The sequence below is a fragment of the Opisthocomus hoazin genome, chromosome 18, assembly GCF_030867145.1.
Source record: "Opisthocomus hoazin isolate bOpiHoa1 chromosome 18, bOpiHoa1.hap1, whole genome shotgun sequence".
In the NCBI taxonomy this organism is placed as follows: Eukaryota; Metazoa; Chordata; class Aves; order Opisthocomiformes; family Opisthocomidae; genus Opisthocomus; species Opisthocomus hoazin.
Window position 1 is genome coordinate 5,333,514 of NC_134431.1, and position 24,516 is coordinate 5,358,029.

At 64.3% G+C, this 24,516-nt stretch overlaps 1 protein-coding gene across 3 annotated transcripts; it reads right to left on the reverse strand.

The window, feature by feature from the left end:
• Positions 1-580: 580 nt before the first annotated feature.
• Positions 581-24,516, reverse strand: MTCL2 (microtubule crosslinking factor 2). Of its 3 annotated transcripts, none has more exons than XM_075438575.1 (15): positions 24,218-24,516; positions 15,503-15,727; positions 13,944-14,102; positions 11,237-11,299; positions 7,201-8,433; positions 6,094-6,213; positions 5,803-5,928; positions 5,224-5,454; positions 4,939-5,046; positions 4,494-4,661; positions 3,215-3,466; positions 2,983-3,048; positions 2,545-2,615; positions 841-2,290; positions 581-748 (listed from the first exon to the last, which is right to left on the reverse strand). In XM_075438575.1, exons 1-15 carry the CDS (start codon positions 24,347-24,349, stop codon positions 599-601), a joined length of 4,554 nt encoding a protein of 1,517 aa, XP_075294690.1. In that variant the 5' UTR covers positions 24,350-24,516; the 3' UTR covers positions 581-598. The 3 variants fall into 3 exon arrangements, with proteins under 3 accessions (XP_075294690.1, XP_075294689.1, XP_075294691.1); XM_075438574.1 differs by having other exon boundaries at positions 2,983-3,054; XM_075438576.1 differs by having other exon boundaries at positions 2,983-3,054; positions 6,094-6,210; positions 24,218-24,441.

Sequence of the window (24,516 nt, forward strand, 5' to 3'; positions counted from 1 at the left end):
GGCCACGCCGTCTCCGCAGCTGGAGGAGCCACGGAGACCGCCCGGACCCTTCCCAGCGCCGAAGGACCTCCGCAGCCTGCCCAGAGCGGACGGGTGGCCAGGGAGGGCCCCCCACCCCAGCCCAGCCTGGGTGACCGCCCGGGGAAGCACGCGTGGCCCCGCGGCTGATGCAACCGCGCTGCAATCGGGGCCGCGGGGATGCGCGGGAGCTCGGGCGGCGCTGGCAGCAGCTGCGGGGGCTGGAGCCAGCGCCCTCCGCCCGCGGGGACCAACATGGCGTCGTGCCTCTGTCCATCGCGCCCGCCCGGCGTCCCGGTCGCGCTTTGCCCCAGCCCTGCCCTATCTACACCAGCAGCCTCCCCCGGCCGCTCTCCCCTTCGCAGGGCCCCAGCGAGGGGGGTCCCAGCTGACATTCCCGGGGCGGCCGGCAGCCTCGGACCCCACATCTGCTTCGTAAGCGTCCCCGCGGGCGAGGGGACGGTTAGGAGACAGATGCGCCCGTGCCGCCTCCGAGAGGGACCCCGCGGGGCGTCGGCGCGGACGCTCTTCCGGCGGGAGAGTGGAAAGCGGGCACGCTGCGTCCCCCGGCCCCGCGTCCTCACTCACTGGAGGCCCCCGGCTTCTCCTCCGCCCTGGGGGGGTCCGCGGGGTGCAGTTTGCACTTGGAGGGGGAATGGCGGACGGCGGAGCGGGACGGCCGGGCGAAGCAGGAGGTGAGGGACTGGGAGCTGCAGTCGCACGCCACGTCCTGCAAAGATACACGGGGAGGGGGTTAGTGCGGTCGGGCACCCCGTCCCCTGCCACGGGGGGAACACCCCGGGGGGCACCCCGCCTCGTTACCTCGCTGGCTATGGCCGAGAGGAGGTCGGGGTCCCGCAGGGCTGCGTCCTTACTCCCCTGGCCGGGGGACGAGGGCTTGGGGTCCTCGCAGCTGCTCTGCTTGAGGACTTTCTTGTTCAAGACGCGGGAGACGTTTTCGGCTGGGTGGTGGGTGGCTGGGCTGGGGTACTCGGCTCTCTTGCTGACCTCCTCCCCGGTGGACTCCTTCTTCTCCGGAGGGGCCGTGGGGCTCTGCGCCCGCCCGCAGACGTTCCTGAAGAACTCCTGCACGAGGCCGTACTTGGGCGCTTCAGGCTTGGCCCGGCTGCTCTCGGGGCAGCCTGGCTTCCAGATGGACTCGGTGCTGCCCGCGTGCTCCACCACGCTGAACAAGCTGGACAAGCCGTCGTTGATATTGCTGAGGACGGGGCTGTCACGGGTGGTGGTGGAGCGGGCCCAGGCGGAGCCGTTCTGCTTGCTCTGGTGCAGGTTCCAGAGGCTCCTGTCCTTGGAGGCATCCAGCTTGGAGGAAGACCTCCTCTGGAGCTTCGGAGAGCCGTATTTTGGGGAGCAGCACGGCCGCTCGATCCTGGAGTGGACCTTATCCAGGGAGGAGGAGATCTGCTTGCTGCGCACGGACACCAGGGAGGAGCTGCGTGGGGACCAGCTCTTGCCGTGCATGCCGCTGCCACGCGGCAGGTCGGTCTGCAAGCCAACGCTCACCGTCTGGATGGTCTGCGTCCCCACGTGGGCCAGCCCCACCGTCTGGCTGGAGGTGCTTTTCACCTTCCTCTCCAGCGAGCTGGAGCGGATGGCCTGCCGCACGCAGTTGGTGATCTCCTTCATGTCGTCGCTCATGTTGCCGGAGATCTCCAGGTCGTGCAGCGACGGGGGGAAGCGGGGCACCGGTGGCACCGCGCTCTCCACCGCGCCGCCGTCCAGCAGCTCCCGCTGCTGCTTGGAGAAGTTGCACAGCCACTGGCTGTAGGTGCTCTCAGCGCTGGCCGACTCCTCCGGCTCCTTTGGCTTGGCCATGGTGAACAAGAAACCGGGTTCGATCATGATCTTCCCCTCCTTGTTGTGCACCAGAGGTGCCTCCAGCCGCCGCACCACCGGCGGGCTGTAGTAGATGCGGATCCCCGTCTTGTCGGGCGCCGTGTAGCTCCTCTGCATTTGTTTCTGGGCTGGGTCGTGCCCGGAGAGGCTGCTTGCCCGCGAGTAGTCCCAGGAGGAGATACCCAGCTTGTCTTTGGCCAAGCTGTCGGGGGCAGGTTGCTCAATATTCACATATGTACAGTTTGAGGGAGGAACGCCGGCGTTGTCCCGGATCCCGTTGGGCAGCAGCTGGGCAGCCGCGGACGCCTTTTTGCTCCGGGAATGGTCGCCCAGCCCCGGCGTGGTCTTTCCAGGGAGGTAGGGAGAACAGTCGAGCAAGCTTTCGAACTCTGACATGGACGAAACGGACTTGGTCCTGTGGGAGGAGAGAGGACGGGGCTCACAAGGGGACAGGGCAGGGGCTTGGGAGGCAGCCGGAGGCACCCTACTCCCACCGCAACGGGACCCTCCTGGCCACCCAGTCCTGCTCCTCATGGGAGCCCTTGGCCTCCAGGACAACCCTGGACCACAGCTGCATCTCTCCCTGGCTGCCAGGGCTGCGCAGCCTGGGGACAGCCCCATGCAGCCTCCTCCATGCCCCGGGGACCACGCAGGCACCAGCGCACTCACCTTTTGAGGTTGGTTCCCTTGGCTTCTGCTTCAGAGATTGTCTCTTTGTCTGTGATTTTTTCATTGAGAGCCTAGGAGGATACAGCAGAAAGCTCTGGTGTCAGCAAACGCAGGACCAAAGTACGCAGATGGGCTGGAGCAGGGGCTGCACCCTGCTCCTCTCCAGCACCACCACCTTCCCCCACGCACCCAGGCCCAGCATCCCGTTCCCAGGGCTACACAAGGCCACCTGTGCCCACATCTATTTTAAATCAACTTTTTATAACCCCACTGATGGTTCAGCCATGCTCTCCACCCTCTCCTTCTCCACAGTCCCTAGTGCTCACCCTTCCAACCTCATTTGCTGGCCAAGGGGATTCACGTGATCTCCCATCTAACCCTGAGCATAGACCTGAGCCCAGCGAGCACCCCAAGAGCCCTCTGCTTTCTCTTGCCCACCTCTTTCCAGTTGCTGCTGTGCTTCTCCATTTCAGAGTGCTTCAATGCCCATGGGTTGGATCCTTTCTGCAACTGGAGAACATGTCAGTCACTCAACGCATGCAACATGTGCCCCTCTGGGCAAGCAAAAGCATTTGCCGCTTGGCCCCAGAGCGATTACACACTCACAGGGCACACGCAGGGGGCAAGCAGCAGAGGCTGGAGGACACGTTCACGATGGGGAACACCATACCTGGTTGATTTTGTTCTGCAGGTCCTTCGCTTGCTGCTCTGCCTGTTGCTGCTCCTCCTTGAAGCGGGCCAGCAGCTCCACCTTCTCCTGGTTCCAGTTCTTCTCGCTGATCTGCAGCTGCTTGGTGAGGTCCATCACGGCGCTGTAGGACTCGGCCAGGAGATGCTGGTGCTCCTCACGCTCCCTCTTCAACGCCACCTTCCAATCCGGCAGCGCGCGCTCCGTGATCCCTTTGCCTGCCTTCGACTCCAGCTGCGGGGACACATGGGTGGCTGTGGGGGACCCATGGCTCCAGGGTGGTGCTGGACATCCCCAGCAATGGGGCAAGGCTGTGGGCATCCCGGTTCCCAGTGTAGGTCCTGTGCTGCCCAGGTTGGGCAACAAGTGTGTCCCCAAGGCCGTGTCGCACATCGCAGCTTGTCCGTGGGCACAGCCGAGCCACAGCCGGCCCCGGCTGGCAGCCATGTCATGCCAGATGGTCACCCAGTGGGACACAGGATGATTGTCCTACCTGCTCGGCTGTGCTCTGCCTGCAAGCCTGCCTGATGGACCCAGCTCCTGGAGAGGGAGACCACTGCCTGCGAGGCCGGCAGAGTGGACCCCAAGGATGCTGCTGCTGGTGGTGGCCACCAGGAAGGCACCTGAACCCGGGGTGCTGCCACTGCGGCACCTCTGCTCTCTTCTCGGGGGAAGACAGGGGAATTGGGGACCACCGCTGAGCTGTGCCTTGGAGAAATCCCGCCTGGGAGGTGCTGGCACCCGCTCCGGGGAGCGGAGCTGGTGCATGGCCAGCACGGTGCGAGGGAGCAGAGAACCCTCATGGCTGTGAGCGCAGCGCTCGGGGATCGACGGGACTGGCTCTGCGGGCAGAAGCTTCCCCAGCGCCGAGGCTGCCCTCCCTCCACGTCCTGCCCTCGCCGCGGCCGTACATCCCTCCCTGCATCCACGGGGGTGCGGAGCCCCGGGGAGGAGAGGAGGCCTCTGACGCAGCTCCGATGCCTGTCCTGGGGAGGGATGCTGAGCCCTGGTACCATCCTGCCCACCCCAGACAAAGCCAGCAGAGGAATAAAGAGCATCCTCCGCTGCTCCACAGTCAGATTTTCGTGCCAGCCCCGTTGCTATAGAAACTCGCCTGCCGGAGCGGCTGCTAATTGAGATTCCCACCGTGCCACCCTGCCTCCCAGCCCGTGCCTGGCACACTGCGCGGGCAGCCCCCCAGCCCCGTGTGCCCCCACGCAAGGGGCAGCTCCACCAGCCCGCGGGGTGCCCGGGCTCCCACCTGGGCGATGTGGCACTTGAGCTCGGCGCGCTCCATCTCCCAGGTGGCCTTGGCCTTGGTGAACTGCTGCTGCAGCTCGCTGGCGCCGCGCCGCTCCTCCCGCAGCTCCGTGCACAGCTCCTTCAGGGTCACCTTCATGTCCGCCAGTGTCTTGATGCACTCGTTGGGCTGCCGGGGTGTTGGGGGTGAGCGGAGGGAGCTGGGGCCCCCAACAGCGTGGGACCCCGTGGGACCTGCCCTCTCGGCACCCCGTCCCTGCAGGTTGCCCAGCCCCGGGGTGGGGATGGGGGTGCCACCAGGGCAGGGGACCACCCCTGGGGTGACACGCCAGCGGGGAGCATCCCCTCCCTGCCATGCGCCCTGGGAGGAGCAGCCACCTCACCCCACACAGCCGTGGTGGGGGCTGATCCTGCCCACCCCCTGGGCTCCCGGGGACCCCCCTCACCGTGTTGGGGGTCCAGGCGTCCCCAGCGCACGTCTTGTTGTCCGCCTGCTGCTGTGGGGCGAGCTCCTCCTCCTCCAGCAGCAGGTACAGCTCCTTCATGCTGTTCACCTGCAGGACACACCATGGCTGGGGTGATGAGGGGACCCACAGCCCGCGGCCAGGGATGGGGGACAACCGAGCAGCCCGGGGTGGGACACATAGGCAGGAGGGACAGCCCCGGGGATGCCCAACAGCGTGCTCCCCCCTCCATGGCAGCTGAGGTGAGAGCCCCCCATCCCACAGTACCTCCAAAAAGTCCTCGCCCTCACTGTGCACCATCTTGCCCTGGCGCCAGCGCTTGAGGAACCACTTGAGCTTCATGAAGAGCAGGAGGAAGCTCTGCCTGAACTGCTGTGACTCCTGCACCAGCAGGTTCTTCTCCTGGCTCCAAAACTTCTGCTCCAGCCGCCTCTGCAGGTTCAGGCTCTGCAGCTCGAACTCCCGCCGCAGCAGCGCTTTCTGGTGGTCCTCCTTCAGCTGTGGAGAGACGCGTGGGCTCCAAGACTGGGGCTGGCAGCAGGTCCGGGCTGAGCCTGGTGATGGCCCCATATTTAACACCCCCGGGGAACTGCAACACCATGGCTGCGTGGCGGGGACAGCGAGGCCATCGAGGCACCGCTGTCGGTGGAAGCCCTGCATGGCTGCACGCCCACGTGCAAGAAGGATTGCACTCAGCCTCTGTGCTCCTTGAAGATGGGACACGCTGTGTGTGGTCCCAGGTGACACCTCAGTCCCCAAGCAGGTCACCATCCTGGGGCTGGAGGTGGCACAGCCAAGGGCGCGGGGACACCCATCTCCCAGGGATTGGGGCTGCTGCCCGCTCACCTGGCAGATCTTCTGCGAGAAGTTGTCCACCTCATCCTTCCTCAGCTGCCTCTCCTGCGAGAGCTGCTCCTGCAGTCCCCGAAGGCTCTCGTTGGCCTCCGACAGCACCAGCTGCAGCTCCTTCATCTGCAACGGCCCGGGGAGGGGACGGGGATGGTGGGCTGCACCTCGCCTCCCCGCGTCCCTCCCCAACAGGGCTCTGCGGCTTCCCTCGTCCCTGGCTCTCAAGAGGGACACCCCAGTCCCCACCGCCGCTGGCCACGGGGACGCGGCTCGCTGCCCGTGTCGTACCTCGGAGGCGTAGGAGTCGTTCTCCTCGGGCCGGCAGGTTTTGTAGCTCCGGGGATGCGCGGGGTCCATGTCCTTGGCGTGGGGGAGGTGGTAAGGGTCGGCGTCCCTAAAATCAGGCTGCTGCATGCGTGGGCAAGTTAATGAGAACAAACCAAAAGAGCGGGAAGAAAAAAAAAAGCCAGAAAACAAAACAATGGGTCTCCGAAACAGTAAAGAACTACAAGACAACAAAAAGGATGAGGAGGAGAAGGAGCTTCATCACCATGGCGGGAGACAATGCGGAAACCAAAAGGAAACACAGGATGAGCAGACACGTGGCCTGGATTGTTTGGGGAAACGGGAAAAAAGAGAGAAAGAGGGAAAAAATGTGCAAACACCAATTACGGTGCCATGCAGTGACTGGGGGAGACCGGGACCTGGGGCTGGTGGGACCACATGCAGAAAAATAGGACTCTGAACAAGCGAGTGTGCTCCAGAAAGGGGCTTGTGCCCGTGGCCCCAACCACCATTGACATCCCTGGCCCCCAGCATGAGCTGGACCCCCCGGAGAGGAGGGGGATGGCAGGGCCCGAGCTGCTCTCCGCTGCTCCGAAGGTGCTCCCCATCGGATGCGGGTCTGCCCTGGAGCGTTTGCTCTCCGAATTAGCCCGCCCGGGTACCACTGGGGGCTGAGGCTGCTTGCAGCCGGGCTCCCCGCAGTTTGGGCTGCTTTCGGGAGGCTGCGGGCTGCTCTCCGCCCACCCAGCTCATCCCCAGTAAGCAAAGAGCTTCCGAGCCAAGGACACTGGGCTGCGCCGGGGGGCGAGCCGGCCCCTGCTAAGATGGGGTCGCACCCAGGAGCCCCTGGCCGCGGGCAGGGCAGCCTCGGCACGACCAGCCCGTGCTGGGGTGCCCACCGCCTCCTGCCCTGGGCACACTCTGTTGGAGCAGAGTCCTACCTTGTCCCCGGTGCCACTGGCATGCAGCGAGGTGTTAGTGTGGGTTTGGCTCTGGAGAGGCAGGAGGGAGGTTACGTTGGGGATCGGGGTTTGCTCTGTTAAAGCGGGAGGAAACGGGGCGGCAAAGAAAGCGGCGGCTGCTGCGGGGGACGTGGGAAGAAGCCCCTACCTGGAAGTCGGAGGCGTGCTCCTTCTGCAGCCCCTCTTTGGTGGCTTCGTGGCTGCCGGGGCTGGAGAAGGGGAAGGAGTCCGTGTGCTCCCTGAGGCCGCTGGTGAGGTGGTCGACCTTCCTCGCGAAGCAGCCCAGGTCCTGCTGCAGCACGCCCAGCCGCATGAGGAGCACGTTCATCAGCTTGGCATCGCTGGGGGTCTCGCCGCCGCTACCCACCGCCTCGCCCAGCAGCCCCCCCATGCACTCGTTGTCCAAGCAAGCCTTCAGCCCGGAGGTGAAGCCGTTGGCATCCGAAATCAAGATGTCGATCGCTTTGCTGACGAGCGCTGCCTGGTCCCGGATGCCCAGCAAGGTCTCCAGGTCCTTGGGCTTGAGCAGCTTGGCGGGACCATCGGGCACCTTCCCACCACCGAGCACCCTGTCCTGCCCGTCGGCTTCGCTGCTGCCCATCCCGTCCCTCCAGCCGTCGGTGGGGATGCACTGCGCCGAGTCGCCGGCCTCGGCGTCGGTCTCCAGCATGGGCCGAGTGGTCTGGCAGGAGGCCAGGTCGCAGCGCTGGAGGTTGGAGAGCAGCACGCGGTTCTCGTACTGCAGCTTCTTCACCTTGCCGCTCAGCTCGCTGATCTGCACCTTGGCCGTGGCCAGCTCCTCCTGCGAGGGCTCGCTGACCACCGAGCAGCTGTCCTCCGACAGCGTCACGTCCAGCTCGTGGTCCGACTTGTACTTGGTCAGCTCATTCAGGAGGAGCTTGTTCTGGTCCTCCAGCTCCAGCAGCGAGCGCCTCAGCAGCTCGGCCTCCTCCTCCACGAACTGCAGGTGCCGGCGCAGCTCCGCCACCGTGTCCCCTGCGTCCCCGCAGCCCGAGACACCCGCCAGGAACCGCCCGTCCTGCCCTGGCAGCTCTCTGTCCCCCTGGCCCTTCATGTCGTCCATCTCTGCCCGCAGCCCGCGATTTTCCACTTCCAGCTCCACTATCCGCCGGCTGAGGATGTTGGCTTCCTCCTCCACCAGCTTGAGGTGGACCTTCAACTCGGCCTCCCGGGAATGGGGAGAGTCGGCCAGCTCCTCCACGGAGAGGGAGCTGTCAAGGTCCCCGTAGAGGGACCTGTACTTCAGCAGCTCCTCCTTCATGCCGTCGTTCTCCTTGGCCAGCTTGGTCAGCTTCTTGCACATCAGGGCTGACTCCTCCTTGGCGAAGTGCAGCTGGCACTTCAGGTCCGCACTGTCCTCCTGGGGACCGAGAAGGCACGGGCGTTAGAAAAGCGTTCCCAGGGGCCACGGTGGCTCCGACCGAGCCCTGGGGACACGCCACGCTCCCACCCCGGTGATCCTGGGGGAGCCGCAGCCCCCACTTGTGGATGGGAAAAAACCTTGGGATCCATGCCGGAGGCTTTCAGGAAGAGCACAGACACAGGACAGGACGCTTAGGCGAGGAGACCCATGGCGCCGGCCCCGGGAGGGACATCGAGCCACTGCTGGGGACGCGGGGACTGAGCCCAGCCCTGCAGCAGCCCGATCCACCGTCGGCAGGAGGGGGAGGGAAAGCTGTCACACTCCGCAGAGCAAAATCAAAGCCACCAACAAGGTTTCCTCCCGAAAGCTGGCAAGCGCTGAAACAACTGGTGCTGCTGCTGCAACCCCCGCCGCGGCTCTGCTCCCCCCGCTCAGCCCCAAACGCTCCCTCACAGGGAGGAGAAGCAGCGAAACAGCGGTTTCGGCTGGAAACCTCCCAGAGTCCCAGCCCTCGCTCGGCGCTCGTCCTTGCTGCCACCACCTTGCCAGGGGACAGAAAACCCCAGCAATCTCCCCGCCCCGCATCAGCTCGCGGGTCCCTTCCCGAGCCCCTTTGCTTCTTGCGATCGTTTCTCCACGTGGTTTTTTTTTAAATGCAGCAGTTAGGATCTCGGCTGTTTGCCCAGGCAGACCGTTTCTCTGCTTTGGAGAGCTTTTTGGATGGAGGACCAGGATTTCCTGACGTCCAGCTCGCAGCTTCCCGTGCCACGGGGTCACTCGAGTGCTCCGAGCTCCGGCGCGGTGACCGCCGGAGGGGACCTGCCGGGCTGCGACCCTCGTCCCGCGGCACCCACTGGAGCCCCAGGCGGGTGCTGGAGGTGGCCAAGCCCCTCGGCAGGGCGGTTGCCAGCCCTGGTAGCCCTCTGCCCGGCTGAACTCATCCCCTTTCCTGTTCCCTTGGCTGGCAGAAAGAAGCCGTCCCCCTCTTTGGGTGCTCCTGACCCCCCCGCCAAGCTCCCGCTCCCCAAACCCCGCAGCAGCCATTTACTCTGCAAACTTCCCTGGCTGCTCATACCCAGGCCAGGGGCGATGGGGGGGTGAGGGGGTGTCCCATGAGTTTGGGGGGCCGTTTTATTCCCCAAACGCCCCGTCGTGACCACAGGAACCCCCCTGCTGCTCTTCTGCGCTCGCGCATGGAGACGTGGCCTCGCTAAGGCGCGTTCAAGCTGTGCTCCCCGTAATTAGCTGCGGAGATTAGGGGAGGGCGGCGCGGGCAGCTCGCAGACGTGACCTCAGTTCCTGTTTTTCCAGGAGAAAAAAATAAAAGCAGCAGCTCGGTGGCGTGCCCCTTGGCATCGCTTGGAGGGACACGCACGTCCCCAAGACCACGTCGGGTGCTCCTGGGGTCCAGGACGGACCTCAGCGTGGAGCCTGTCCCCCCCAGCTCCATTTTCGGGGAGCGCTGACGCTCGCCCAGTGCAGCCGGGCAGGAAAGGCGCCCAGGAAGCCACCGATGAGTCACGAGTGGCTCTGCCCGCGGGGCCACCCGGCCACGGCCGCGACGGAGAGGGAGCGGGCAAGGGGCCAGCTCCAGGGCTGTCTGCACCCGGGGGAGCTCGGGGTTTGCTTTCCAGCAGCGGCTCCTTCCTGGAGCATCGGTCCCACCGCAGAGCTGGGGCTGCGTCCAGCCCTGCGTCCCCAGGCTGAGGGGTCCCGGCTCCTCAGGAGTGTGGGAAGCAGAACGGGGTTTTACTGCAGCCCGGGAGGAGGGAGAGGAGGAGCTGCATTTCAGCCTTGGGAAGGGGGGGATGGAGGGGCTCTGGGGCAGCCCCCTCAGCTCGGGGCACAGCGGGGTGTAGGTGCAAAGTCACCGACTGCGCTTTGGGGCAATGGGGGGCAGGACTGCGGGACCATCAGCTGGCATGAAAGGGTTTTCAAGGGTGGAGTTAAAGGGAGATGATAAATAAAAGACCAAAGTGGAAAGTCTTTGAGGGCCTGGGGCTCCCTGTCGCGTGGCCGCGTGGGGTGGGCTGTGCCAGCAATGACACAGGTCACCCAAAAACCCCCCGGGTGCTCGGGGTCCCCGCCATGAGATGCTCTCAACAACGTGCCGCGGGAGTGTCTTGATGGGGCCTCCCCCCTGCTCTGGCTTCAGGAGAGCAAATCTGCTCCTCAAAATAAACCTTTCAGGCCTTTTGCCTTTGAAAGAGGATTTTTCCAGTCTTAAAACACTTGCATTTCTATTCCCGCAACAGCAGCTCTGCCCCTCCGAGCCCCGGTAACAGCATTAGCGAGTCACAGCAGCTCAACGCAACAGCAAGTGACAGCTGAAATCCCGCTGCCGCCGGCAAATCCCCCCTCGCCGGCGCTGCCCGAGCAGCCTGGCACGGGGCAGGGACAGCTCGGCCTCGAGCCGCTCCCCACGGGGACCCTCAGCTCCCTCAGACCCTGCGGGGCTCCAGGGCCACGGCTGCTGGCGCAGGCAGGAGGGACCCCGGGCTGCAGCAGCCACCACCCAGCAGCAGAAGCAGCTTTGCAATGTGAAAGCCGGGTCCTTCAGCTCCTTACTGCAGACACACGGGAAGGGTTAAAGCCACCGGTGGCCACCGATGCTGCAGTGATAAATGAGACAAGGGAGAGCTGAGGACAATGGGGACATGGCCCAGCACATCAATCCCTCCCTTATGCAGGGTCTCTGCAAGGCAGCAAAGCTCTGCCAGGGGACAGTCTCTGGCTGGCACCACGACCTGGGGTGCCGGCGGGCCACCGTGGCGTGCCCTGAATGTGCCAGCGCCGATACCTGCACTGATGGTTTCTTCTCGGTCTTCCCGATGGAGCGAGACCCTCGTTTCTTCAGGGAATTCTGCAGAGAGGAGAGAGAGCGGTTACCCACAGCGATGGCACAGCACCCCGGCGTGGGCGGACAGACCCAGCGTGGGTGGACATCATCGCTGACTTCTCCAGCTGCTTGTGAACCCCAGGAAAACCCCGGAGCCCCAGTGGGCTGAGGCCCTTTGCTTTGGGGGAGCTGGACTGGCAAGCATCATGTCATCAGGCTTGGCCAGAAATTGCCCCTGCAGGCAAGGGAGCAGCGAGAGAGCAGGAGCCAGCAGGAAATGAGCCATGGAGAGGATGAGTCAGGGTCCTGTCAGGGCTGGATGGAGTGGGGAATCCACCCCCCAGGCCAAGAGACAGCTCTCAGAGCATCCCAGTGTGGGAGCAGCAGACCATGACGCTCCCCGTCACCTCTTCCCCAAGCAAGGGACATGTCCTGGGTGCTCAGCTATGGGGAGGGCTCCTCAGCGGGACGACCCTTATTCTGCCCTCGGGGTCTCTGGGGACACAAGGGACAATCTCCAGGCTAGTGAGGACAGCTGGGAGATGAGGAGGCCAGACAGAGCAATAAGGGTGACCAGAAGAGGGGGAAAAAGCGGGTGCCCAGAGCAGGGCCAGTTATCTGGGGAGGGGAGCTGCGGGAAAATGCTCGAGAACATCCACGCAGCCCCTCACGAGCGCCGGCCGGTCCGTGCAGCTGCCATGGACGTATTTCCAAGCTGGCGCTGAGGCCCAGCAGCCAAAGAAAGCAGCTGTGAAATGTAAGCTGCTGCCTGTGCCAAGGTGCCGGGCTCCAGGCTTTCCTATTAAGGCCACGACCATCGCCGGAGCTGCTGCTGCTGCTGAGCCTCTCCCGGGGGCTGGCTGTGCCACGTCGGCGTCCCTTGCCCCCGCCACGCTGGGGCATGGCCCGGCCCCGAGGAGCCCCACGCACAGCACCCGGGGTCAGACTGCGGCTGTCATCGCTCCACCTTGGGTGCACCCCTCGGGGGGGCCATGCCTAAGGGCCCCACCACGGCCGAGCTCGATGCATGGGGTACCTGGCCTGGTCCCACTTTTCTCCTGCCCCCCACGAGACGCCACAGAGGAGCAGAGCCAGAGGGGCAAACGCATGCATGCGCCTTTGGGGATGATCTGCCCATCCCGACAATTATCCAATTACAGGAGAAACCTCTTGGAAGGGAGAAATAATCAGCCCTGAGGGGTGAGCCCAGCCCTGCGCAGCCTCCGCTCCACGCCGGCTTGGCTGCTAACAAGCTCTGCCACGCTCTGCGCCCTCCAGCAGCAGGGAGGAGGTGGAGGAGAGCTGCTAACTCACTCTAATTAGCGCTCTGCAATCAGTGAGTAACCCCCATGCCCTTGCCAGCCCGGGGACACGCCACCCCGAGCTCGGGGAGCTGCGCTCTGAGCTGTGCTGGGTCTCGTGCCAGCCGGCAGCGTCCCCGCTGGGCTCGGGCAGCTGCAGAGAGGGGCCGTGCCCTGTCCCACGCTCCTGTGCCAGGGCCAGGCAGCGGCCGGTGCCCAGGTCTCCCTGCTCACTGACCACCCAACCATTTTCTCTGCCTGTTTTTCCAGCGCCAGAGTCCTCCCAGCCCAGCTCCCGCTGCTGCCATTTGTTATTCCGCCCGCGCTCGCTGGCTGCAGGGAAAGCCATTTCACGCCTGTTAGCAGAGGCTGCGCAGCTGAGGGACAAGGCACCCCGTCCGGGGTGACGCTGCTCCGTGCCACCCCGCTGGAAGGTGGCTGCAGAGGGGAGGGGTGCGACCGCAGCCGGGTCCTGCCACTGGCCAGGAACTCGCCCCGGCATTAACCAGCGCAGGCCCCAAGCGATCCCAAGCTGTGCCCCTGGGGACAGAGAGAGCCCTCCCTGCATCGTGTCCCCGTCCTCGGTGGGAGCAGGGCCAGAGCTCTGCCACGGCACATCTCCCACGCGCTGCCCTGACGGCTCAGCCAGCGACGCTTCCCGAGGCTCCCTGGGGACCAAGGCATCCCGGGCAGTGGGGAAGTGGGTTACAAGGGCTGCGATGGATCACAAGCCCATGCTGTCACCGGGATGCCTTTCCTGTCACCGAGGAGGACACTGCTTCTGGCTGGGAGCTGGTCCCAAACCCGGCATGGCACCGAGGGCCCTGGACCCGTGTGTATGGGTACATGCGTGGCACACAGCTTCCCGGGACACAGACAGCACCGTGTTCCCTCCCTGGCTCCGCAGCACCACTGGGACACTGCTGGGACATCGCTGGGACATCGCTGCCGTGCAGCCCCATGGCCCGGCACAGTTTGAACCAGCAGCGTGCGGTCAGGATATGGCCAGCACTGGGCACTGTGCCAGGGACACGGAGGACTCCACACATCGTGCAGAGCTTTGGCTGGTGGGAGCTGGGCATGGCTGCGGGCTGAGCAAGTGGCCGAGGACACTCAGGCGGCTCTAGTGCAGGGGGGCGTCCCGCAGCCCCCCCGGGACGCGGCAGAGGCACCCCGTGCCCGCAGGGTGGGACGAAGCCTGCCTCGCCGAGGGCAGGCACTGCTCGGGTTTCGCAAGCATCTGCAGCACAGTTTGGGTTTCAGCGACGCGAGCAGGGGTGGGGGATCCCGCGGTGCAGGGCCAGGACATCTGCCACGGGCAGAGCCTTGGGGACGCCTCCCGGTCCCCCCTCCCGTGTCCCCCTCACCTCTCGGAGCTTGTCCATCTCGTTCTGCACCACCTGCTTGGCCAGCTCCGTCTCGATGAGTCGCTGGCGCAGGTCCTCGTTCTCCTCCTCCAGCCTGATCCTCTTCTTCTCCACCGCCTCCAGCTCATTGTGGAGCCGCACGGAGACGTCCTTGGCTACCTGGGGACACAACAGGGCTGTCATTAGGCTGGGTGCAGTGCACATGGGGCTGGGATCGCAGTGCTTAGGCACCTACAGTCCTCATGCAGAGATCATCAGGCTGTTACTGAAACCCTCTGGAGCAGACACCGTGCCGGGGGACATGCTGGCCCCTCTGTGTGTCCCCTCCATCGGGTACCATGACTGCCGCTGCCCCTTTGCCAGTTGCAAGGCTGCCCCGCGTCCCCATCCCCTGGCCAAACTCTACCTTCCTCAGCCCTAACACGATGCTGCAGGACGCTCGCCGTCATTTCAGACTTTCTTCCCCATGCGGTGAGGCTGGAAAAGCCGGCGGGCAGCACCGGAGCAGGCAGCCCCTCACTGCGGGCAGCAGCTGTGCCGGCCGGGAGAAAGGCGAGCTGCTGCATCACGTTACGGAAAAAACCCGCAGCTGCCCCCGGGGTGAAGGGTGCTGTGCCTCGAGCCCCCCTCCAGATCCCTGCAAGGGAGCAACCCTCAGCACACAGGGAGCTTAACAGCACGAAGCGCTGCGGAGGCTGGGGGGGCTCACACCACGGGGCCGGGCTCCCGTTCCCCCCGAGCATGGGCTGCGCTTTCTTTCCCAGAATGGGAGAAGCTGGATGGGGGTGGTTTTGGCAGCAACACCCCAAGCCGGGGGCTGCCAGGCAGTTTGGGGAGGGGGTCAGGCCCCCAGTAAGGACAACCAGGGCAAGGTGGGTTCACAGCCCTGCACTTGTGGCACTTCTCAGCGCTGGGACTGGCTGTTTTCTGCTCAAAGAACTACGTTACTCCTTGAGATGTTGCCCGACCCCCCGAACCGTCTCCAGCTGCCACCGCACCTCCCTCCTGGCAGCAGCCGTGTCGGCAAGAGCCCTCAGCAAACACTCACTGGCACCAGCGGTCCTCGAGGGCCGGCGGCTGGCGAGGCCATGTCACCCCAGCCCGCCCGCCGCGATGCCCGGGGCTCTGCAAGGTTTCCCCGAGGGCCGAGGGGAGCAGCACCCAGGTCCCCAGGGTCGCGGTCCCCTGCTCCCTCCCTGCCCATCGTCCCGTCCCTGTCGGTGCAGGACAAGGGAGCTCGACCCCGGGGTGCTGGGATGGGCTCCAGCCTGCACAGGGTGAACCTCGCACACGGCGCTGCGAGACCCCCGTCCTCGGGCAACGCTGGCCCTCTCCGCTGCCAGGATCCCCCCAAACACCCCCATGCCCAGACCTGAAAAGCATCGCTCCCCACTTCTCACACCGCTGCTGCTAGCGGGGAATCGCGATGCCTCCATCAACGGCCCCAGAAACGGCACGAGCTCACAGAGCTCCCCGCACCCCAACATCCCCTGCCACCCCCTCGTGCCTCAGCCACCGTGTCCACTGCCCGGACGGGGACGTCACCCTCCCGGCCTGACCTTGACGTCCTGCTCGAGGCTGTGGATGAGCTCGCCGTCCACCTGGCCGGTCTGTGCCACGCGCAGGCTGCGGCGCTCGGCCTTGCGCAGCCGGTACTGCAGGATGCGGCAGGTCTTGCTGGCCTGGTCCAGCTGCTGACGGAGCTCCTGCAGCTGGTAGACATCCTCCTCCATGTAGACGTCCCTCATCTCCAGCATCTCGGCGCGCAGCTCCTCGATCTCATCCTGCGGGGAGGTGGGTGTTAGAGGGGACAGGACCCCGCAGCGTGCTCTCCCTGGGACACCTCCCCACCACGGCTCCATCCCGCGAGCCATTTTCACAGACCCGCAACCCCTCGGGTCAAGCCCCATCCTTGCAGGAAAAGGGCTCAGAGCCAGCTGGGCACCATCACCCACTGGAGAGCCAGCAGCGGGGGGGGACAGCCAACATGGGCGCCTGTAAATATTTGCGGTAAAAGAAAGAGGAAGGTGGGGGAGGGAGAGGAGCTGCAGGAGCAGCCCGGGCGGCAGCCGCGGCGAGGAAAATGTAGGTCGTTGTTGGAAAAGATGTGTCAGGGAGGCAGGCGAGGGAAGGAGGAGATGGCAGGCGAGGACAAGGGAGGCAACACGGGGACACGAGCAAGACGCCGCCAGCGCCAGGGACCAGAGGCTACCCCTCGTTTTGCCTCCAAGTAACAATTGCTGGGCTGGGTCCCCCTTCCACCGGCTCCCAGTTTCACCAGTTCTCACGGTGACGAGCCTTTCCCAGCCCAGCGGAGCCTCCAGCGCGGGGTCGTGACATCGCTGTCGCAGCAGGGCCAGGGTTGACGTCCCGCCGGCACCAGCGCCGACCTGAAGCCCCCTCCGGGTCTGCGGCACATGGCTGCCGCAGGACCCCCGCAACAGCCACAGCCCCACGGCCACCTCCCCAGCCCGTGCAGGGCTATGGCCACCGAGGATGCTCAAGGACTGTCCCCTCCGGTCCCCAGAGACCCACGTGGGCTGCCCAAAGCTCTTTTCACATCCCTGTGAACGTGGTCTCAACCCAAATCCTCCGAGAAAACGCTCCAGCCGCCGCACCAGCTGTTCTCCTCCTCGACAGGACCTGGTGCACCCAGCCCGCTCCTGGGAAGGGATCGAGCATCTGCTTTTCTGCCAAAAAACCCCACCACTCAACACAGAATCACAGAATGTTAGGGGTTGGAAGGGACCTCTGTGGGTCATCTAGCCCATCGCTGCCAAGTGCAATTGCCACCCGAGAGGTGAGGGGCTCACGCTGCCGCCTTGCACTGCGGCACGGCCCGGGAAGGGACAAGATGAGGATCCGGCACAGGCAGCGGGGACGCAGAGCCCCCATTCACCCCAGGCGGAGTGGGACGGGACCCCGCTGCTCCCGACACCGCCGGTGACAGTGACCTACAGCCTGAGACAGCAGCACCGCGCCGGCTCTGCCAGGCGCTGGCACGCTCGCTGCCGCGCTTGCCTGGCCCGGACAAAGCCCCAGCTGCAAGAAATCCCCCAAAAGGCGAAGCTGAGCCCGGGGCGGGGGGGAGGCAGCTGCGGGGACAAGTCACAGTCGCTCACTGTTGGCTTTAAACACTACGTGACAAATAAGGAACGTCAATTAGACAATCCCCGATTATCTCCCAGACCAGGCTGCTGGAGCCCGGCGGCATCGCGGCCACCAGCGTCCTGCCACCCTCCGCCATTCTGCTCCTTGCCAGGGGGTCTTCAGCACAAGAGCAGGGCAGAAACAGCCCCGAGATGGGGACACCCGGCTGGGCGGCTCCAGGGACAGCCGGAGACCGTCCCGTGACGGGGCATCACCGCAGGCGTGCTTCAGAAGCACCCCGGGAACGAGCCACACGTGCCGGCAGACAGCCCCGCGACGCTGCGATGCACCCCGGGGCCACCACCCCGATGGAAACCCCCCGCCAGCACTGTCCACCCCCCACGGCAGTGCCACCGCCCCGGGGACGCCAGCAAAACCCCCGCAAGCCAAACCAGCGGGGGGAGCTGGTTTACGGGATCTATTCTGTGGGAGCTTTCACGGGGAAAAATGCATTCTGCATCACAGGTGAGCAGGCGTTCTGCAGTGGGGTGGTGAAAAACAACCTTTCACCACCAAAGCCATGAGAATCGTGGCTTGAATACGATGCAGAGGGGCGTGGGGCTGCCTGCGTCCCACTCCAGCGCTGACTCTACTGGCCCCCCCTTCGCCTTGTGGCTTCCCCAGGCAGGAGCCGGGCAGGGCAGGGAGCAGGGACCTTGGAAAAAACCCAACCAAACCCTACACTTGCTGGAAAGAAGCCCGAGCTCGCTGTGCTAAGAGCTCCTGCTTGTTTATAGCTCGGGTTGTAGCAACCATTATTTTAGGGGGAGGCCGTGCCTGGCGTGAGCCGTTGCCTGGGCAAAGCCCAGCCCTGAGCTGCTCCTTCGCAGGGTGCTCACCCCGAGAGCGGGGCTGGGGGGTTTGGTTTGCAGCAGGGCTGGCACTGGAGGGCAAGGAGAGTGTTGCCTCCCTTCGCTCCAGAGGCAGGAGTTCGCCCGCGCCCCGTAACGCCAACGAACCCGAGCAGCAGCCGCAGCCCGGCAGCCGCACAGTCCCCCCGGAGCTTGCCCCTCGGAGGCAAGCCGTGCCGCTAAGCCGTAATAACTGGATTAGGGTCGGAGAGCAGACGAGTGCCAGCAAACTGGAAGAGAGCTTAGGATGGCAAAGCTGGACCCCTTGGCGGCGGGGCTGTGGCTGGGAGAGCTGGAGGCAGCGCGTGGGGTGCACGGGGGTCCCCTGAGGGCTTTGGGGGTCCGTGACAGCCACTGAGCCTCACCCTTTGCATCCGCACGTTTTCTGGAGTTGATGCCCAATTTAGCAAAATCAAAGCAAAAAATCCATTCGGATAAAGGCGAGAGCAGAGCCAGGAGCGGGGAGGAACGCTGCAGAAACACCCCAAACGCAGGGCTGGTGCCGCGAGCATGAAGCCCCGTAAGCGACGCTAAATAAAGTGTGACATGGAGACGAGGTGGGCAACGCTGGGGATGAGATAAATGACTTCTTTCCAGCACAACTGCCCATGGGGGCTGCCAGGCTTGGCCACTTGTCCCAGTAACAAAAAGGCGCCCACTCCTGCGTGGAGTCAGACCCTCCCAGCACCGGTGGGCTGCTCGCCCCCTCCGTCCTCCGGCATTATCCACCACTGCATCCGTGCTCACCCCATCGCTGCAGCAGCAAAGATCTCACGGTGTTTCTACACTAGGAGTCACCTGTCTTGGAAAAGACGCTGGGGATCTGCAGTCCAGGGAGACTTGGCTCAATGACAGAAGCATGACGGTGTGCAGACGCAAGCGCTTGTGTTTGCAGGAGCCAGGTTACACTCGACGGAGGAACCCAAGAGACAATGTACACCTTCAACCTTCTCTGAGCAAAGCTCGGAGGCACTGTCTCTCCCTGGGGAGATTACGGAGGGAACTAAGAAGAGGCAAGGTGGGATGCAAACCGCCTGGTTCCAGTTCAGGAACAAGCCCATGGATTTTCAGAGCAGGAGAAGGCAACAGCTCCAGCTGTGTCCGCACGGCCAGTCGCAGGACATCAGCTCCTCCAGGACGGACGAGACCTGGAAAGGGCTGAGCTTTAGGGTGATGGCCCTGAACGGTGGCATGCTAGGAGGGGGATGAGCAGAGATGGCAGAGCACACCTCGAAATGCAGATCAGACCCACCACGGGTTGCGGCAGAAGAGTTAAACCCCGGGATCTCCCGCCCGAGGGCAGTTACACGCTGGCTTAGGCGCCCACAAGAATGCAGCAAGCTCAGACCAGACCAGGGGACTCGCGCTGTGCGACGCTCGCAGCTCCTCAGCAGGATCCGTTATCTTCCAAAAGCAGCAACGGATACCGAAGAGGATGATGCAAATGATGGCATGGCTGGCTGTCGTGCTGCTGACAGCGCACACACCCTCCGCTCCGGCAGCCCCAGGCTCTGGGGCGCAGCCAAGCAGCAGCCGCCCGCCCCGCTCCGGGGAGCACAGCCCTGCCTGCGTTCGCACCCTCCGCCCGCACCCCCAGACCTCAGCGCCGGGTGCAAAGGAGGAGGAAGAGTGGAAGCTGCCTGTGTGTTCTGCTTCGACGCCTTTGTGCAGAGCTCGGGGCTGCGCTGGCGGCGGGCGCGCCCGCGATCCCTCGTGCAAAGACAAGGATTACCGTCCAGGAGCAACAAGCACCTCTTCCTCTGAGATTACAGGACAAAAGCAGCAGCTTTCAATTAACTCTGAGCCGCCCCCAGACAGAAGAGGTTATTATGCTAGAATTTGCTAGGGAAAAAATAAAATCAGAGGGGATTTCTAAAGGAAATCGCCCGGGGTGCCCAGGCATGTCCCCTGCCAGCCAGGGGGTCCCAGCAAATGCAGCTCACCCTGAGCCCACGCCAGGGTGCAATGGGTCGAAGGATGGGTAAGGGACACCCATGTGTCCCACACATGTGATTCCTGAGGTGCATTAGCAGCAGCTCTAGCCCAGCTCTGACAGTAAACATGGGCCACCCTCCCCTCCGTGTCAGGCTGGAGCTCGGCGCAGCAGCCTGCACGCTGCACCCCGCTGCGCCCTGCCCCTGGCCAGCACGCCAGCTCCCGTTCAGCAGAGAGCTCAGCACATCAGCAAAGGAAAAATCAACATTTTTCAGCTTTACACCTGCCCTCATAAATTAACCGGCAAGCATCTGGGGGCTCTCGGCAGCGCAACCCGCACCGTGCAGCGTCCGAAAGGCGCGAGGCCGCACAGCCCCTTGCAGGGCGGCTGCTGGTGGGGTGACAGGCGGCAGAGCCCCACGCCCCGGCTCTGCCTGCGGTTACGGGGACCCCCAGGCACGGTCCCTGCCCCTGTGGCCGAGCAGGGTCCGAGCAGCAGCAGAGCTGGGACCCAGAGCCAACAGGGCCGCCCAGACGCAACCTCCGGGTGCCCCACGCCCCCCGGGTGCCTCCGTGGGATGCTCTCAGCGAGCCCTCGCTGGTGGCATGTACTGGTGCCCAGCTGCTTTGGGGGAAAAGAGGCACCCACCCACCCACCCACCCTACGCTTTTCTCCACGGGGCTGGAAATACACGCAAGCCCCGAGGGACGCCAGGCAGGGAGCAGCAGGGGCACACAGGGCTGCACTCCCAGCACTACACGGCTCTCGCCTAAGCCCCTTCCCGCGGAGAGGAGAGGAAAGGGTTTGCAGGCATCCCCTCCCCTCGCTCCAAACCCTCTCCCATGCCCACTCTTTGTCTGCCTGTCCCTCCGCAGCTGCTGCCGTATCGCATCTCACATTTTCCAGCCCGCTGAGCAGGGCCGGGAGTTGCTCTCCATCGCACGGCTCGGCAACAGCGAGACGGGGCAAGGACACCCGAGACGCCTCCTCCCTCACTGGGCTGCCAACCTGCACGCGAAAAACAGCCCTTTTTTGGGGAAACGCTTAAAATAATCCATTTATGGAGGGTCACCGCAGGTGCACGCACCTGAGAGCAGGGGCAAGAGGAGACACCAGCCCAACCTGTACAACCGGAGCGGGAGGAGGAAAGCAGAGCCTTGCAAAAATCCGGGTTGCAAAGAGAAATGGGTGAAGAGTGCTTAAACACGTACGTTTTATTATGGCAGCCGAGGAGAGATGCAACGTGAGCTGGCACTGCTACAGCGCTGGGAAGCTCCAAAGCCCAGCATGCATCACACGGGAGTAGTAGCACCACGCGCGCCTGGCCCGTGCCAAAACCCTCCCACCCCCAAAACCCTCATTTCTCTTTACAAACACACCAGGTTTTAGCTGGCTCCAATGAATAAATAATAATAAAAAAAAACCTCCTTTGCAGCTCTTTGGGTGAGTCCTAGGAAATAAGTCACCTCTGATAAGCCTGATTCATCCACAGCGAGGGAGGGGACTGCCGAGGCCAGAGCCCATCTCCGCAGGGTCCCTGCACACTGCTTCTCCAGCCCGGGCGGCAGGGGATGCCGACTGCCTGGCTTAGGGCTTTCTATTTGCCCTAAAGCCTCAAATCCCCAAAGTTTTAGCAGAGGTGGTACAAGCCACCATTCTGCTGCAGCCCAGCACAGTTTTCCACTCCTTGCTGGAGAAACCAGGCAGAACTTCAGGGTTTTTTGGAGCACAAGGGGTGCGTGCAGCTGGCTGTGACGTCTGCCCAGCTGGAGCCAGGGTACCAGCCCGGCAGTCTCCTGCTCAAGCTTCAGGTGGTGCGAGCTACAACACCGAAACCTGGTTATAAGCAGGATGCACGCGTCAGGGAGGTGCGAGCAGAGGGACTGGTGATGCCGCGGCGAAGACGAGAGGAAGCCACCAGCAGCCCCATGGTGCTTCAGGGCACACGTCTCCAGCAGCTTTCCACCTTCCCCACTGCTCCCGGCCAGGGGCTGCGAGTTGCCATCCCTCACGGCAGGTAAAATACCCGCACCCCGCGCGCCTGCAGCTTGCTGGGAAGAAAACCACGTGGAAACGGAGGAAGCAATTGCTCGGTCCACAGGAACAGCAGTGTCTGCATGCGCGTTCTTGGAAGCTGGAGGGGCCTCATCTGTATTTTTCCAGCTCTCAGTAAATCAAAGCCCTCAAGCTCTTGCTGCTAATTCTGGCAGGAGCTGGGACACCAGCTGTGAACTGGGGCTTTGCTAATGGACAAAGGGCCTGATTGAGCATCTTCCAGCGCGTCACCCAACGCCTAGCTCCCACCTCGCAGCTACAATCCCAACGCATTTACAAACTTTGGCACCAGTGGTTGAGAGCTGGCCTGACTGCCAGCCTGCAGCATCCAAAGAGCAGCCAGCGGGACGCAGTACCTACCCCCGAGCCCCCAGCAGGTGATTGCCCGAGCACCTCATCCACAGCTCCCCCCCGAAGCAGAGCAGGGGGTGCAAAACGCCTGCAGCCCACCAGGACGCGGTACCTGGTGGGTGTTCGTGCCCACCTCGCAGCAGGCAGCGCGTGCGAAGGTGCGTCGGGTCGCTGTGTACACCGGAGGTAGAACAGTGCTGTGCCCCTGTCCCCAAGCAGGACATGTGCCCCGGCTTCACCACGTGCCTGTGAAGCGGGCAGCCACGCCGCACGCCTGGAAAAAGACCCCGGGGAGCACGGGAACCAGCGGAAAGAAGCGAGCTGGAAAATCTCTCCAGGGTCTGGCAGCGTCAGCAGGCAGGGAGCATCCCACCCTGCGCCGGGCCGAGCTGTGCCCAGCCCCGTGGGGTCAGGTCGTGCCATGCTGTGTCCCAGGATGCCAAACCAGGCTGAGCCAAACTGTGCCAAGCCAGGCTGAGCACAGCCATGCCATGCTGAGCTGTGCCTTGCTAAGCTGTGCCAGGCCAGGCTGTGCTGAGCCCAGCCCTGCCAAGCTGGGACCATGGTAGGCTTGGCCATGCTGTGCTGAACCAAGCTGTGCCAGTCTGTGCCACGCCAGGGCAGGCCATGCCCAGCTGGGTCATGGCAGGCAAAGCTGGCCCACGTTGTGCCGAGATATGCCCTGTGCCAAAGCACGCCACGCTGCGCCCAGCCATGCCACACCACGCCGGACCGTGCCCAGCTGGGCTGAGACAGACTGGGTCTGGGGCCCAGCTGGGCCATGCTGTGCCAAGCTGAGCTTTGCCCTGTGTGCAGTTGGGCCATGCCAGGCTTAGGCAAGCCATGCCCTACATCCAGCCATGCCACACTACGCTGAGCTGAGCCAAGCCCAGCCTCAGCACGCCAGGCCATGCCCAGCTGTGCCATGCTATGCTGAGCTGAGCCGGGCTGTGCTGTGCCAGGCCATACCCAGCGATGCCATGGGGGGCTGCGCCATGCCGACCCCTGCACCCAGCCGTGCCACGCTGTGCTGCCCAGCTGAGCCAGGCCAGGCTATGCTCAGCGGTGCCATGCCAGGCTGAGCTGAGCTGTGCCCTGTGCCCAGCCACATCCAGTGATGCCACACTGTGCCATGCTGCGCCCTACCGTGGGGTGCTGAGCCATGCTAAGCCATGCTTTGGGATGCCGTGCCATGCCGTGCTGCGCCATGCCATTCCCAGGGATGCTGTGCCACGCTGAGCCATGCCCTGGGATGCCACTCCGTGTCCAGGGATGCTGAGCCATGCCAAGCCATGCCCTCGGCTGCCATGCTGTGCTGTGCCCTGCCCAGGGATGTTAATCTACACGATGACCAGGGATGCTGACCCTTGTTGACCCATGCCTAGGGATGCCGTGCTGTGCCACACTACTGCCCAGGGATGCTGAGCCATACTAAGCCATGCCAGGGATGTTGAACTACGCCATGGCCAGGGATGCCAAGCCTTACTGAGGTTGCTGCGCTGTTCCATACTACTGCCCAGGGACGCCGTGCCACGCTGACCCACGCCCAGGGATGCCGTGCCGTGCCGAGCCATGCCAGAGATGCTGTGCTGTGCCACGCTACTGCCCAGGGATGCCATATCAAGCCATGCACAGGGATGCTGAGCCTTGCTGACCCATGCCCAGGGATGCCGCGCTGTGCCTCACTGCTGCACAGGGATGCCGTACCAAGCCATGCCCAGCAATGCTGCACTGAGCCATGTCCAGTGATACCATGCTGTGCCATGCTACTGCCCAGGGATGCCATGCCGTGCCATGTCCAGGGATGCTGAACTACACTACGGCCAGGGATGCCGTGCCGTGCCATGCCCGGGGATGCTGACACTATGGCCAGGGATGCTGTGCCGTACCGAGCCATGCCCGGGGATGCCGCGCGACGCCGCCGTGCCCACCTTGAGATAGTCGTTCTCGGAGCGCAGGTCCTCCAGCTCGCGGAGCAGCCCGTCGGTGCCGGCGTCCAGCAGCTCCTCGGTGAGGTCGGAGAAGGCGAGCGAGGTGCTGAGCTGCAGCCGGCTGCTGGCCATGGAGGCGGCCGAGGGCTCCGAGGGCAGCGGCGAGGCGTCCCCGGCCGAGGGCGGCGGCGGCGGGGCGCTGCCCGGGGACTCCCCGTCGCTGCCGCTGAGCCCCAGCTCCAGCGAGAGCAGCTTCGCCTCCTCCGAGGCGCTGCAGTCCGACGCCTCCGAGCTGCTGT